The 14,035-nt window shown below is 40.4% G+C and overlaps 1 protein-coding gene across 2 annotated transcripts in view; it reads right to left on the bottom strand.

Moving 5' to 3' along the window:
* Positions 1 to 14,035, bottom strand: part of BAIAP3 (BAI1 associated protein 3) — a 597,572-nt gene that overhangs the window by 280,772 nt on the left and 302,765 nt on the right. Inside the window, exons 3-5 of one of the 2 annotated variants that reach the window (XM_073636787.1) lie at positions 11,078 to 11,159; positions 8,767 to 8,853; positions 3,201 to 3,308 (exon numbers count right to left, since the gene is read on the bottom strand). In XM_073636787.1, the coding sequence (XP_073492888.1) occupies positions 3,201 to 3,308; positions 8,767 to 8,853; positions 11,078 to 11,159 (277 nt within the window). The remainder of the gene's footprint in view (positions 1 to 3,200; positions 3,309 to 8,766; positions 8,854 to 11,077; positions 11,160 to 14,035) is intronic. The other variant, XM_073636789.1, reaches the window with a different exon arrangement.

Below are 14,035 nucleotides of genomic sequence, written 5' to 3'. Positions count from 1 at the left end.
GCTCTACCACCAACTACATAAAAATTGAAGGGCCAGCACATTGGATACAAACTGAATGAATTATTTATGCTTTTCCTTATATTATGGTTTTTAAAAAAATAAATAAAGATATCATACACAGAATGTACACTCAGAATGCAACGTTTACGGTCACTGTTATACAGCAGAAGATAGTAATCAAACAAGATTTTCTAACTTGTCCAACTGCTTTGTCCCCTGAAAACAGTTTTTGGTGCCTGTCGTTGACGTACCAACATCAGATTATTGCTTGGAAGGAATGGGAGACTTTTAACTAATGTATGCATTCATCTATGTGTGTCTTTAGGGAGTGCTACCGAAGACTATTGGGGCAGAATCATGTAATTATCAATACGTACTAAGCCACAGAACAATGATATAGCAAGTCAAATCAAAAATCCTGATCTGAATACTTGTTAACTGTTGACTTAAATTATTATTGAAGCCACTGGGTCAGGATGATAGCCAGGAAACTAGCATTTGTGAAGGGTTCAGCTATGATAGTCAGATATTTTATCACTTTACAAATTGCTTTTAAGGTATAACTAAAGGCAAAACCTTTTTTTCTTTTGCTTTAGAGCAGAGAGGGATTAGAACACCTGTCGGGTTTTTTATCATTATCTGTGCCCCCATTAGGGATATTCACCCTACTATTTTTCATGTTTACTGTTATCATTGAAAATGAAAGAAAATCCCAAAATTGGGGTTGTCCTCAGAACAGTAGTAGAGGGGAAATCTTCCAAAGGGCACACTATAATAAGGTTACCAGGAATCATGGGTGTTTACAGGCACACAAACACAAATATATGAAAAAATTAAAAACCAACTTTATTGATACATCATTAAAACACTGAACTCAGTGAAAAAGTCTAAAAAGCACCCTTAATAAGGCAAGATATTTATTAATTTCAGTTTCTAAGCCTTCCGACTGAACAGTATATCCTTCAATTAATAGCTCAGCCTGACATGTTTCCCAGAAAGCCGCTTCTTCGGGAACTTCCTTGGGTCACTTAAAAGCATGAACGATCAGATTGATCTGTAGCTAGAATAACATTGGCACAGTATATATGGGCTATCATTCACCAATGAAGATATGTCATCAACTTAATTATCGTATCATAGTAGTCTTATTAGGACCTAGTAACAATATTAAATGAGGACACACGGTTATACTGAGGTTGGCTTTTCCTTACTAGCTTACGCTGCTTACTTCGCACTAAAATTCGACATACAAAGCCACTTACATTGTAATAGTTTCAAACTAGGAAGCCTTTATAGCAGTTAAGTAAAAGACATTAGATGGCCCCATATGGCTAATTATGGCATTCAGTGATTATTACCCACCATTTCACTATGATTTGGACATGTATTGTACTGAGCTATTAATGGAAGGATATGCTATTCTGAGCCGGAAGGCTTAGACACTGGAATTAAAAAATATCTTGCCTTATTGAGTGTGCTTTTTAGATTTTAGATTTTAATTTCAGTGTTTTAATGATGTATCAATAAAGTTGGTTTGTAATTTTTCATATTTTTGTGCCTAAAAAGTCCATGATTCCTGGTAACCTTATTATTGCTTCATAATTAGGACGTGGCACATTTTACAATTATTGGGTTCCTGCATAACCATGCCTTTAGTTCTGCTTTGAGTAAAATAGAGAAAATAAAATATGTACAGCAAAAATGTTACAGATAGAATATTTGAAAAAGGTGACCTTGGGCTTTAAAACAGAAGTATGGCCAAAGCTTTTTTGGCCATACTTCTCTTCTGGGTCACAGGAGTGCACCTACTTTTGCTCTTCTGTGAGCCAGAATCAGCTAAAGCCTTCTGTCAGCTGATATCACAGAGCCGCTCTTAGCTCTGGAAGGAACCTGACCCTATTGTTGGTATCCCCCAGATGCCTGTTTGACAGCTGGCTCTGGACAAAGCCAACTGTGCCCACTCCATCTTTAGCCCGGCACTCCAGTGAGCAATGGAGAGGCAGAGCAGGGATTGATGACTGACAATCACTGCTGTCCACTCTGAGAAGACCGAGACTTGATCAATCCGTAGTCATGTGATTGTGCAATTTTTAGTGTAAGATGGTGTAGGACAGCTGCAGGATAACACTGATGTTGCAGCATTTAGGTATGTATGTATATTTGTTTTTCCTATACCCCAAATTTCTGTAGCCTCCCTGGCGGTTTTCCCGAGTGTGGCTCGGGGTTAAAATTCAGTCCCATTAGCGGTAACCCTGAGCCACACTCGGGATCGCATTGCAGGATCCCGGGGCGGCGTTACTTACCTTGTCCCCGGGATCCTGCGATGTCACCCGCAGTGTCCGAGGGCTCCGTCCTCCTCCGAAGCCTCTCCGTGCCAGGCTCCGTTCCCTGCGAGCAGCGCGACGCACGGGGGCGGAGCCTGGCGGCAAATTAAAAAAAAAGTAAAAATCATAACACATACAGTACTGTAATCTTACAGATTACAGTACTGTATGAAATGATTTCACATCCCTTTTGTCCCCAGTGCTTTGTCCTATGCCCTGCATGCAGTTTTATATTATATATACTGTTCTTTCTGCCTGGAAACTGGAGATTGTCCATAGCAACCAAAAAGTGTCCCTTTACGTCAAAAGTGGCTTTAGACCAGCTAGAAAACAGCGATAGTAAATTAGAACACTTGCAGAATTGAGCGATAGTGAATTGTGGGGAAATTTATTTTATTACTAATTTTTTTTATTTTTTTTAATTATTTATTTTTATTTATTATATTATAATTTATGTTTTTGTGTTTCAAACTTTATCATACCCGGGATATCTACTAGACTCTGGTTTGGACAGATTTAAGTGTGTTATTGTTAAGATTTACAGACCTACAATATAAAACGCCAAATTTCCATGCAAAATAATTGTACCGCTTTCAGCACCTAAAATCCGAAATAATCATACCGCCAGGGAGGTTAAACAAACCCAACTCCATTAGTAAAATCAGTGCATAAAAAAGCCAGCAGAAAAAAAAAATAACATTGAAAAGAAAAGTGAATAGTTGCCTGTATGTTAGTCAGGGAGCGAGGCAGCTGTCCGTGGTGCTGATCTACAATACTGGCCACATAGCTTGCAATACAAATAGCTGTCTGTATACTTTATGAAAAGATCACAAGAAACATTCAAGGAATAAAGAAAAGGCACTAAAGGTAACATACCCTCTGAAGGTAATAGAAAAGTTCATCTTCATTGGCAATGTGTTCAGAGGACACAATACCAGCCATGTACACAAGTGTGTAGATGATTTCTTCATATAGCAGTTCCAGCTAAAAAACAAAAAAAAAAATGAAGAAAAAACTATTTATTTTTGGCCTGAGCTCAAAAAGAGAAAATGTGTTATCTTACAGAAAAAATAGATACTTTTATTGTGTCTAAGTAATATCTTGAAGTGCTACCTAGCTTGGATAGATCATAGTCAGGTGATGAGCGCAGACATTTTAGTGTTATTTAATATCCTGAAAATGCGGCTTTGAATTTCTCCTGAAACCTACATAGCAATCCACTTCCTGGCATGTGACTGCTAAAGCATTCCCTTGAGCCTCATTCTGTATACCTGCAATGTGAAACCTAGGCTGCTCATGGGTGAGAAAGCAGTACATGAGGACATGCAGTACAAGTATTCTCCTGCTTTAGCTTCATCCATTCTGTGGATCTTCGTTCAACTCACCTCTCCTGCTGTTTCATTACCGCACCAATAATCAGATAATTAGTCATCAGGGGTAGTTCTGACATGAGAAAGCAAAATCATGCTTCTCCACCAAAGATGGGCATCTCCACACAGTCATAGTACAGACTAAACAACAAAGGTAAGGTCAGCTGCAGGTAGCTGAGAGGCAATGCTGGTGAAAAGTCCTTTGTCCTCTTTTGCTTTCCATTTTGAACACAACTTCCACTGTACAGAGAAACTATAATACATTTGGTCCAATTTTATTTCTTTGTTTTGAAAGTTTATAGGCCTGTAAAAGATATTTAATACTGGGTAAACCCACAGCAAAAAATTCCCAGAGCAAAACTGGTTTTATAAAGAGAGCACAGTGGAAGCCGTTTGCCTGTTTGTCTATAATTGAAACTTTGGTGGCCTATAAACAGCAGGAAGGAAAAGGACGATTTGCTGCTCTGAACTGTTCACTTGTATGTGGAAAAATTTCAACTGGAGCTGCTAAACAACAGGTTTCTTTCATCAAGTAGATAAGGACAGATAGTCAAACGTTTGAAAATGAGAATAGGGCTCTACCTGTGGACTGCACATGAAAATACAAAATATTCAGCTGCTATATTTTATTTTAACCTGACTACAAAAAAAGAAGACTGTTAATAATTATTTTTTCAGCCTTGACCATAAAAAAGAAATATTTTAAACTACTATACATTTTCATTTAAAGGAATAAAAAAATACATTTATTTTTCCACATATACATATATTCACTATTTAAATCCTACACCATGCAAAACAGATACCATTTTATATATACCTGTACTCAAATATTATTTTCTATATTTACTCCAAAAGGCTGGAACAAAGTTTTACTTCTTTCATTGTTATTGCCTCTTTTCTTAATATTTCATTATTGGAGTGTCACACCACCATTTGGCTTTGTAATGACTATATTTGGTGTTCACGTTCTTAAAAATGCTAAATTCATTCAGAACATCACAAATTAAATTCTGAAAAGCTACAACTGAACATCAACAATGTTTGAGGGCACTGAATTTGGCACAAAAAAAATATGCTAAAAGTTATGCAGTGTACATAATTATATGTGTATAGCGGTAATTTTGCAAATATAATTACACATTCTGCCCTTTAATGTCAGGGGGGTCTATTTACATTAGATTTATGTTAAATTAATAAGAACAGGGCTGGTTTATAATTTGTCATTTATATTTTGCCAATGTTTTGTAACCAAAATAAAATAGAAAGCCCTCCAGAGCTGTTCGGGAAATGTAGTAATTTAAAAAAGAAAAAAAAAATGGCGTGGGAAATTTCCCTTAATATTTGAACCAGACCTTATCCAAGCATGGAGCCTGGGTGGCCGGGAAATAGAAGGCAGTGAGCGTGCAGCGCAATGTACCCTTGGTCCAAAGTTAAGGTACAAGGGACTCTTCCCCACCTCCATGTGCTCCAAAATGGAGGTGGGGGTATTAGTATCATGTGGTGGAATTCATCGCCATATTGGTTTTTGAACCCTGAGGGGGTTTGTCAGGAAAACCCTCTCAACAGACGTTCTGTTACCAGGAAGATTCCTGTGCATAGGAGAGCCGTCCGGCGCCCGCGCATGCGCAGTAGCGCGAATAGCGGCGCACAGGCACGCGCGGGAGCGCGCATGCACCCCTTGTGACAGCGCTTGGCACCAACAGGGGGCTATTTAAAGGGACTGATGCCTTGCCTCCTTGCTGTCCGGTCTACAGCGTTTCCTGAGACCTCTGCTGCCTTGTTACCAGTTTTCCTGTATCCAGTACTTACTTGGCTTGTTCCTGACTTACCTGTTTGCTGCCTGCCCCGATCTCGGCTTGGACTCTGACTACTCTCTTGGTTTGCCCTCCTGTACCTGATCTGCCCGCCAGTACTTTGACCCGGCTTGTCTGCACCTCCCTGCTGTCTGCATCCTGCTACGGGACTACAGTGCACCTCCCTGCTGTCTGCATCCTGCTACGGGACTACAGTGCACCTCCCTGCTGTCTGCATCCTGTTACGGGACTATAGTGCACCTCCCTGCTGTCTGCATCCTGTTACGGGACTACAGTGCACCTCCCTGCTGTCTGCATCCTGTTACGGGACTACAGTGCACCTCCCTGCTGTCTGCATCCTGCTACGGGACTACAGTGCACCTCCCTGCTGTCTGCACCCTGCTACAGAACTACAATGCACCTCCCTGCTGTCTGCATCCTGCTACAGGACTACAGTGCACCTCCCTGCTGTCTGCATCCTGCTACGGGACTACAGTGCACCTCCCTGCTGACTACAGGATCCAGCCTTCTACTCCAGTGTTCCAGTCAGGCACTTGTGCCCCTTTGTACTCCCGGGCCCCTGTTCCCACTTCCAGGGGTTCCTGAGTCAGAGGTATACGAGAGGCCGTTCTCTGCATTCCGGGCTCCACCTACCAGGTACGTGACAGGGTTCTAAAAAATAACAGGGTACAGGGTCCTTGACCCCCATCTTGGTCCGCTGAACCTCTTTGGGGTAGGACCCATGGCTCAAATGGATTAAAAAAATTTAAACCATATAATATATCATTAGATACGTACAAGTACCCCTAAGTGTTGTATAATCTTACTGCTATGGGGACTACTGCAATCAGAAAGATTGGCAGCAGTCACCTTTTCCAGTGGCTATTTTGACATTGACCATAATGTGCTTCTATTTTATGCTTCTAACTCTAGGGGTGGGCCTTCAGAAATAAACCAAGTCTCTGACTGACCACCTTATTCACAGCAAAGACATTGCCAATGAGGTGGCCAGTCAGAGGCTTTGTTTTCCTATAAAGGCCCACCTCTAGTTTTAGAAACTTGTTATGGCCACTGCCAAAATGGTGACTGGAGGGTGGCTGCCAATCTTTTTGATCACAGCAGACTTCATAGCAAAATGAGGGCTGAACCGCATAGAAGCCCCCATAGAGGGCTTCTAGACTGCCAAACAACCCACTTGAATTCTATCACTATTGATATCAATGGTGTTCAGATACGGGTGTGAGCAACACTAGTAATGACCATGGTAATTGATCTAAGTTAAGAATTACACTTGGGCAGTTTCTGTCACTAAAGTCTCTTTGTTAAAGCCCAACTAAAAGTTGACACACCCCCCCATCCTTCTTTAATTTTTAAAAAATGTTTCATATACAGGTGCATCTAAAAAAAATTGAATATCATCAAAAAGTTATTTTATTTTTAATTGAATTAAAAAAGTAAAACTCATATATTACAGTATATAGACTAATTACACACAGAGTGATATATTTCAAGCATTTCTTTCTTTTAATTTTGAGGATTATGGCTTACAGCTAGCGAAACCCCCAAATTCGGTATCTCAGAAAATTAGAACATTACATAAGACCAATATAAAAGGGATTTTTAATACAGAAATGTTGACTTACTGATTAGTATGCCCATGTACAGTATAGTATGCACTCAATAATTGGTCGGGGCTCCTTTTGCGTGAATTATTGGGTCTGGTGTCTCTCACCTTCCTCTTGGCAATACCCCACAGATTCTCTATGGTGCTTAGGTCAGGCAAGTTTGCTGGCCAGTGGCCAATCAAGCACAGTAATACCATGATTATTAAACTAGTTATTGGTACTTTTGGCAGTGTGAGCATGTGCTAAGTCCTGCTGAAAAATTAAATCAGCATCTCCATAAAGCTGGTCAGCATGAAGTGCTCTAGAATTTCCTGGTAGAGGGCTGCGCTGACACAGTGGACCAACACGAGCAGATGACATGTCTCCCCAAATTATTTCTGACTGTGGAAACTTCACACTGGACCTCAACTTGGGTTCTGTGCCTCTCCCCTCTTCCTCCAGGCTCTGGGACCTTGATTTCCAAATGAAATGCAAAATTTACTTTTATCTGAAAATAGGACTTTGGACCACTGAGCAACAGTCCAGTCCTTTTTTCTCCTTAGCCCAGGTAAGACGTTTCTGACGTTGTCTCTGGTTTAGGAGTGGCTTGACACAAGAAATGCGATAGTTGTAGCCCATGTCCTGGATACGTCTGTGTGTGGTGGTCTTTTGAAGCACTGATACCAGCCATAGTCCACTGCTTGTGAATCTACTCCAAATTCTTGAATGGCCTTTGCTTCACAATCCTCTCAAGGCTGCAGCTATCCCTGTTGCTTTTGCACCTTTTTCTACCACACTTTTTCCTTCAACTCAACATTCCATTAATACACTTGGATACAGCACTCTGTGAACAGCCAGCTTCTTTAGCAATGACCTTTTGTAACTTGTCTTCCTTGTGGAGGGTGTCAATGACTATCTTTTGGGCAACTATGAAGTCAGCAGTCTTCCCTATGATTGTGTATCCTACTAAACCAGACTGAGAGACAGACCATTTAAAGGCTCGGGAAACCTTTAGATGTGTTTTGAGTTAATTAGCTGATTAGAGTGTGACACCATGAGTCAACAACATTCAACTTTTTCACAATATTCAAATTTTCTGAGATACTGAATTTTGGGTTTTCACTAGCTGTAAGCCATAATCATCAAAATGTGAAGAAAAAAAATAGTAAGTATATAGCTCTTAAATTGAATTACTAAAATAAATGAACTTTTTGATGATATTCTAATTTTTTGAGATGCACCTGTATATACATTTTTTCCAGGGGGATCTTCAGTCTGGTTGCCTCCTTCTGCGGAAGTGGTTAGGTCCTCCATTTAATGACATGACACTGCTTTCTGCATCATTCTGGTATGAGCCCGTGATGACCTGATGATGTACACCCAGTAGGCCAATGATGCTTTGGGCTCACAGGAAGTAGGCTAGATGATGTTGGGACTCATTCAACCTAGAAGAGGATTAGCGCTGCATGACAGCGAGAAGTGTTATTTTGTTCTCATCTGGCCAGGGCTTTATATTCTCAAAAAATATTCTTAAGGGGCAGCTGGGCTTTTAATAATGGCTAAGATGACAGAGCAGGTCAGAAGAGGACTCCCCCATTTTCCTGCCTGGAATGCAATAATTTCATTTTTCCTTAATTGCAATCTTTACTGAATAGACAAAAAATATAATTACCTCTCTTTTGGAAAGTGTCAGTTTTTCTGTTGCTCTATGTTCCCCCGTATTCTCATATGGAGGAGGGATGCTGTTATTTAAAACACTCTAGAAAGAAAAAAAACACAACACAGAAGAATGTCTTCCATAATTTGGCAATAACTTATTTTTTTCCTTGTGACCATCTGCTCTAGTGAAGTAAACCCAATTACTCACAACTTTGTATAAATTACTGTTTGATAAAATTAGCATCAATAGTGGAAAAAGTCAAAAGACAATGCTTTAAATTATTTTGTGCACATAAACCAACTGGAAAATGGAAACTTCCTAAACATATGTATTTAAAAATAATTTTTCAATAAAAGTGAAGATCAAGGTAACAAATGACCTAAGTGTGAAATACTGGTGTTAACCAGAATTCAGAAAAATTGTACTATAGGCAGAAGCCAATTTTTCCCTCACTTTCTTTCTGGGCTTCAAGACAGGAGGTAAGAATAACATCTCCAATGGGGAGATAGGTGCCAATAAATGCATGTTAAGTAAACCAGAGAGGGGATAGATACTCTTTCAGTTCTTTACCTTCACTTTGTCTTTATCCTCCCTTTTCTCTTTTAACAGTGCAAGAAAATATCCCTAAAGGTTAGAGGATACCATAGCCTGTGATTGGATAGTGTAGGAGCAACTGCACACCATACAGTATTTACAAGATTTTAGATATCAAGACAGATTTGGCTAATTATGTTGGTCTTATGTTAAAATATGTTTTGTTTTTTGAAGTGAGCAAATAACTGTATTGAATGATGTATTTAATGTGTTGAAGGTTTTAAAGTTGATCTCCCATAAAAGTACATATCTCTCCTGAGGTTGTCCTAGAAGTTTCCTAAAATTTGGGATATATGGCTTGATTCTTCTTATACCACTACTTAATATGTCTGTAAGTGGTCTTCCCAGCTTTATTTATGTTCAGCTTCCTTGATGACTTGAAACCACCTAGCATTGTGCTTTGATTATACTTGTCAGATTAGATACATTTTTATTGGTACTATATTCACTAGTTTATCCTTAAGTACTTCCCAGCGGGGTGCAAGGTAAAAAACTGACAACGCCGGTCGGAGCGGCTGGACTAACCATATGAGGTTATTTCAGCAATCTCCACTGATGAGCTATTTTGTTCTGACAGGGAGACTGACCCCCCCCCCCCACCACACACACACACACCAGAACACTCCGATCAGCGCTCTTAGCCATTGGCGGAAAGTGCTGATCAGGAGTCAGTCGGCAGCTGGTTTTATGTCAGACATACACATGGACCTAATGTCAGCTGTTTTTTTTTTTTTTAACCAGCCATTGTCTCCCTACATTTGGCCCATGTGTACCTGGCTTAATTCTCTTGTGACATTGCCCTTCTCTGTTGATTTGATTGACTCTGATCAAGTTAGTCGACCACTGGCGAGTTCTCGACTTTATAGTTCTTGTTTTTGATTGTCTGTTTCTAAGTTTCGTACATTTTGTATGATTTGAGCTGGCGAATGAATGTCCAGAAGGCTCTGTTCTGTAACACCCTTTATTAAAATTGATAACGTTTAAAAAAGAAAAAAAATAAGAGTAAAACCTCTGCTGCCTGTGTTCCCTCACTGGGGAGATTTTCCCTCACTTCCTGTCCTAGTTACAGTTATGAAAGTGAGGGTACGTTTTCTTTGATAGCTGACACAAGGACAGGGAGTCCACCAATGTAGACATTTTTTTCTGGTGACAGACTTCACAGCCAGGCACTTCATCTCACTTTAAGATTTCTTTTGAATCATTGTTGCATCACTGGGACAGGAAGGAAGGAGAAATGTCCCAACAGGAACCCCATCCCAACCAGCAAAATATGTTTTTTGGTTGGAGCTCAACTTGCATCTATGAACCTTATAAATCAACAAAAGACAAAGAACTACATTTAAATAAAATATCTATGTATGACATAAATATCTTGATTTGAATTTGCTTTCTAAAGGCACACTCCCTTGCTTCCATCCAATATAGAGTGTTATGAACAATTTGGGCATGAGTTAGAAGAGAGGGCCCCCAGATCCCATTAGGCATATTTATGTGCCAGAAAACACAGCTATCGTTCCCATTGCTCCTACAGAGAAAGTGATTCTACTGTCATAGTAAATTGATTGGCACCGTATGTGTTGCTATTGTGTCAGTTTCACATTGGGCTCATTGCGAGCACCTTTCTATGAGACATCTTCACAAGTTATTCCCTTCATCATTACAGCTGTGCTATGTGGCTATTTTAGGAAATGAGCAATAATAATGACACAAACAGCTGAACATACTGTACCTCGGTCCTCCAATACCGCTGCATGCTTTCTTGTTTCTGAAGTACACTTCTCATTCTATCGAAAAAATCACCCGTCTCCTCGCTGAGAAGGAAAGACAGAAAATTCAAGGCCATTGTACTGAACATATAAGATGTATTCATCTATCTTATTTTTTAATGGTTTGAGATTATTTATTTTCTAACCATAAAAATTGCACTTATATTTACACAGGTCTTTAGCATTATCAGTCACAAATATGTAGAAAAACAACATGGGTGACCACAGTCCATAGCGAAACAAATTCAGCAGGCTGGGAGGCTTTTTTGTACTTTAAAAAAATATATAACTCTTTTTGAAATATAAATTAAAACATATGTGCCTTAGGGCTTGTTAAATCTTGTACAGAGATTGGTGTTTTTCTGAACCAGAAAAAAGCTGATCTCTGCAGGGGGAAACAACTGTTTTCTATGTGCCCTCTCACACTACAAAGTCTGTAGGGTTCAATACTGAGTTGGCCTACTCTTTGCAGCTATCACAGCTTCAATTATTCTAGGAAGGCTGTCCACAAGGTTTAGGAGTGTGTCTATGGGAACGTTTGACCATTCTTCCAGAAGTGCATTTGTGAGGTCAGGCACTGATGTTAGATGAGAAGGCCTGGCTTGCAGTCTGCGCTCTAATTCATCCCAAAGGTGTTCTATCGAGTTGAGGTGCAGGCCAGCCAAGTCCCTCCACCCCAAACTCACTCATCCATGTTTTTTTGGACCTTGCTTTGTGCACTGGTGTGCAGTCATGTTGGAACAGGAAGGGGCCATCCCCAAACTGTTCCCACAAAGTTGGGAGCATGAAATTGTCTAAAATGTCTTGGTATACCGACGCATTAAGAGTTCCCTTCACTGGAACTAAGGGGCCAAGCTCAACCCCTGAAAAACACACCATAATCCCCCCTCCACCAAATTATTTGGACCAGTGCACAAAGCAAGGTCCATAAAGATATGGATGAGTGAGTTTGGGGTGGAGGAACCTAAATGGCCTGCACAGAGTCCAGACCTCAATCTTATTTCGAGCAGAAACTGGGAGCCAGGCCTTCTCATCCACATCAGTGCTTGACCTCACAAATGCACTTCTGGAAGAATGGCTACACATTCCCATAGACACACTCCTAAACCTAGTGGACAGCCTTCCCAGAAGAGTTGAAGCTGTTAGAGCTGCAATGGGTGGGCCAACTCAATAGTGAACCCTACGGACTAAGGCTGGGATGCCATTAAATTTCACGTGCGTGTAAAGGCAGGTGTCCCAATACTTTTGGTAATATAGTGTAGATAGATAGATAGATAGATAGATAGATAGATAGATAGATAGATAGATAGATAGATAGATAGATAGATAGATAGATAGATAGATAGACAGATTTCACATCAGCTATGAGATTCATTCTCAGACAGTCCCAACAAAAGATTCCCTAGAAGTTCTCTTTTAATATGAACACATCAGGAGCATGATTCAGAAAAGACCCAACTAATTAATTTAACACTGGTCAAGGCAACATTCAATACAAAGGTAAGCTCTCACGGTCATTTTTGCAGAACAGCGCATATTCTCCTAGTCCTAAACTGACAAAGTACAATGTAACTGATTCAAGCATTGTTTGTAACAAAAGCATCATTTATGACAAACAGATAAACAAATCTAAGCTTTTGTTCTCAGCAGGATGAAAGGAAATCAGCAGGTACAGTATTAAGAGTACATTTTTCAAAGATAGTTCAAATAAATGTATGGATGGTAATAGCTGAGTTATTACAACAGTCTTCCTACTATATGTTACAATCTGATTGTATATTCTCCTTTAAATTAGCAACAGCTATGTATTGTGAAGGTCTGCTTTATTTAATGTACATTGACTCCAATATAAACTCCCCAAACCCCCCATCCCCCTTATTTTTTTTTTTATACTTACCCTTTTTCTGAATGGTCACGTGATGCTCCAGTCTTCACCCAGCTGTGGGCAGTCCTCAATCTTGTAAAGAGCAGATCTGATATGATGACAGCAGCACCCCTCAGGGAGAAGGCCAATGTCACTTTGCACTCACAGTCCTCTCAATGTGCTCTGTCTCCTAGGTCGAGGAATGGCGCTGAGCATCATTTAACCCAGAAGACTGAAGACATCTTGTGGCAAAGGAGAACGAGGTGGGGGCAGCTCTAAATTAAAAGCGAGTATTGCAGTCTGAGCTGTTTTTTTGTTAGATGACTATATTTTCCCCCACAAATGTATATTAAAGTGGAGTTCTACACATTTTTTTTAGTTTATTAAAAGTCAGCAGCTACAAAGTATAGCTGCTGTCTTTTAATAAACAGACACTCACCTGTCCCACGGTCCAACGAGGCGGGCGCCCTGAGCGACGTCGTCATAGCAACTGTGGGCACCCGGCCGTGACAGCTTACGGCTTCACAGCCAGCCGCGCGCTGCGTTCTGCTATTGGCCAAGCAATCTTCTGGGACCTGTGACATGTCCCAGAAGATCGCTGGCAGAGAGAGGCCGCCTATGGCAAGAGGAAGAGTCGCCTAGGCGGCCAAGAAGAGGAAGTGGGACAGGAAGTCCCACTAAAAAGAAGGTACAACCCCCCCCCCGAAAAAATGACATGCCAATTGTGGCATGTCAGGGGGCGAAGAGTGCTTAAAGAGGAAGTTAAAGTGGAACTCCGCTTTAAAGTGTCACTAAACTCACATCATAAAAAACTATCAATAAATGGTGTATTACATTCTGTTCATACTCGCTCAGTCACTATGAGATTTGTTTTCTATATTCTGCAAAAAACCTGGTTGATCCTGCTGCTCTCTATCTTCCCCTTCTGTTCATGTCCCCAATCCAGCTAGGGACTTTGCAGTTGTGATGGCAGTTCTGCACATGCTCAAATTTCAGTGAGTTTCTATGCTGAGCATCTCTTCCCTATCACATCTGAGCAGCCCATGTGACTATAGAG

The sequence above is a fragment of the Aquarana catesbeiana genome, linkage group LG06 (assembly GCF_042186555.1).
Source record: "Aquarana catesbeiana isolate 2022-GZ linkage group LG06, ASM4218655v1, whole genome shotgun sequence".
Taxonomy (NCBI): domain Eukaryota; kingdom Metazoa; phylum Chordata; class Amphibia; order Anura; family Ranidae; genus Aquarana; species Aquarana catesbeiana.
Note: the sequence above shows the minus strand (reverse complement) of the source record. Positions and strands in the feature narration are given on the sequence as shown.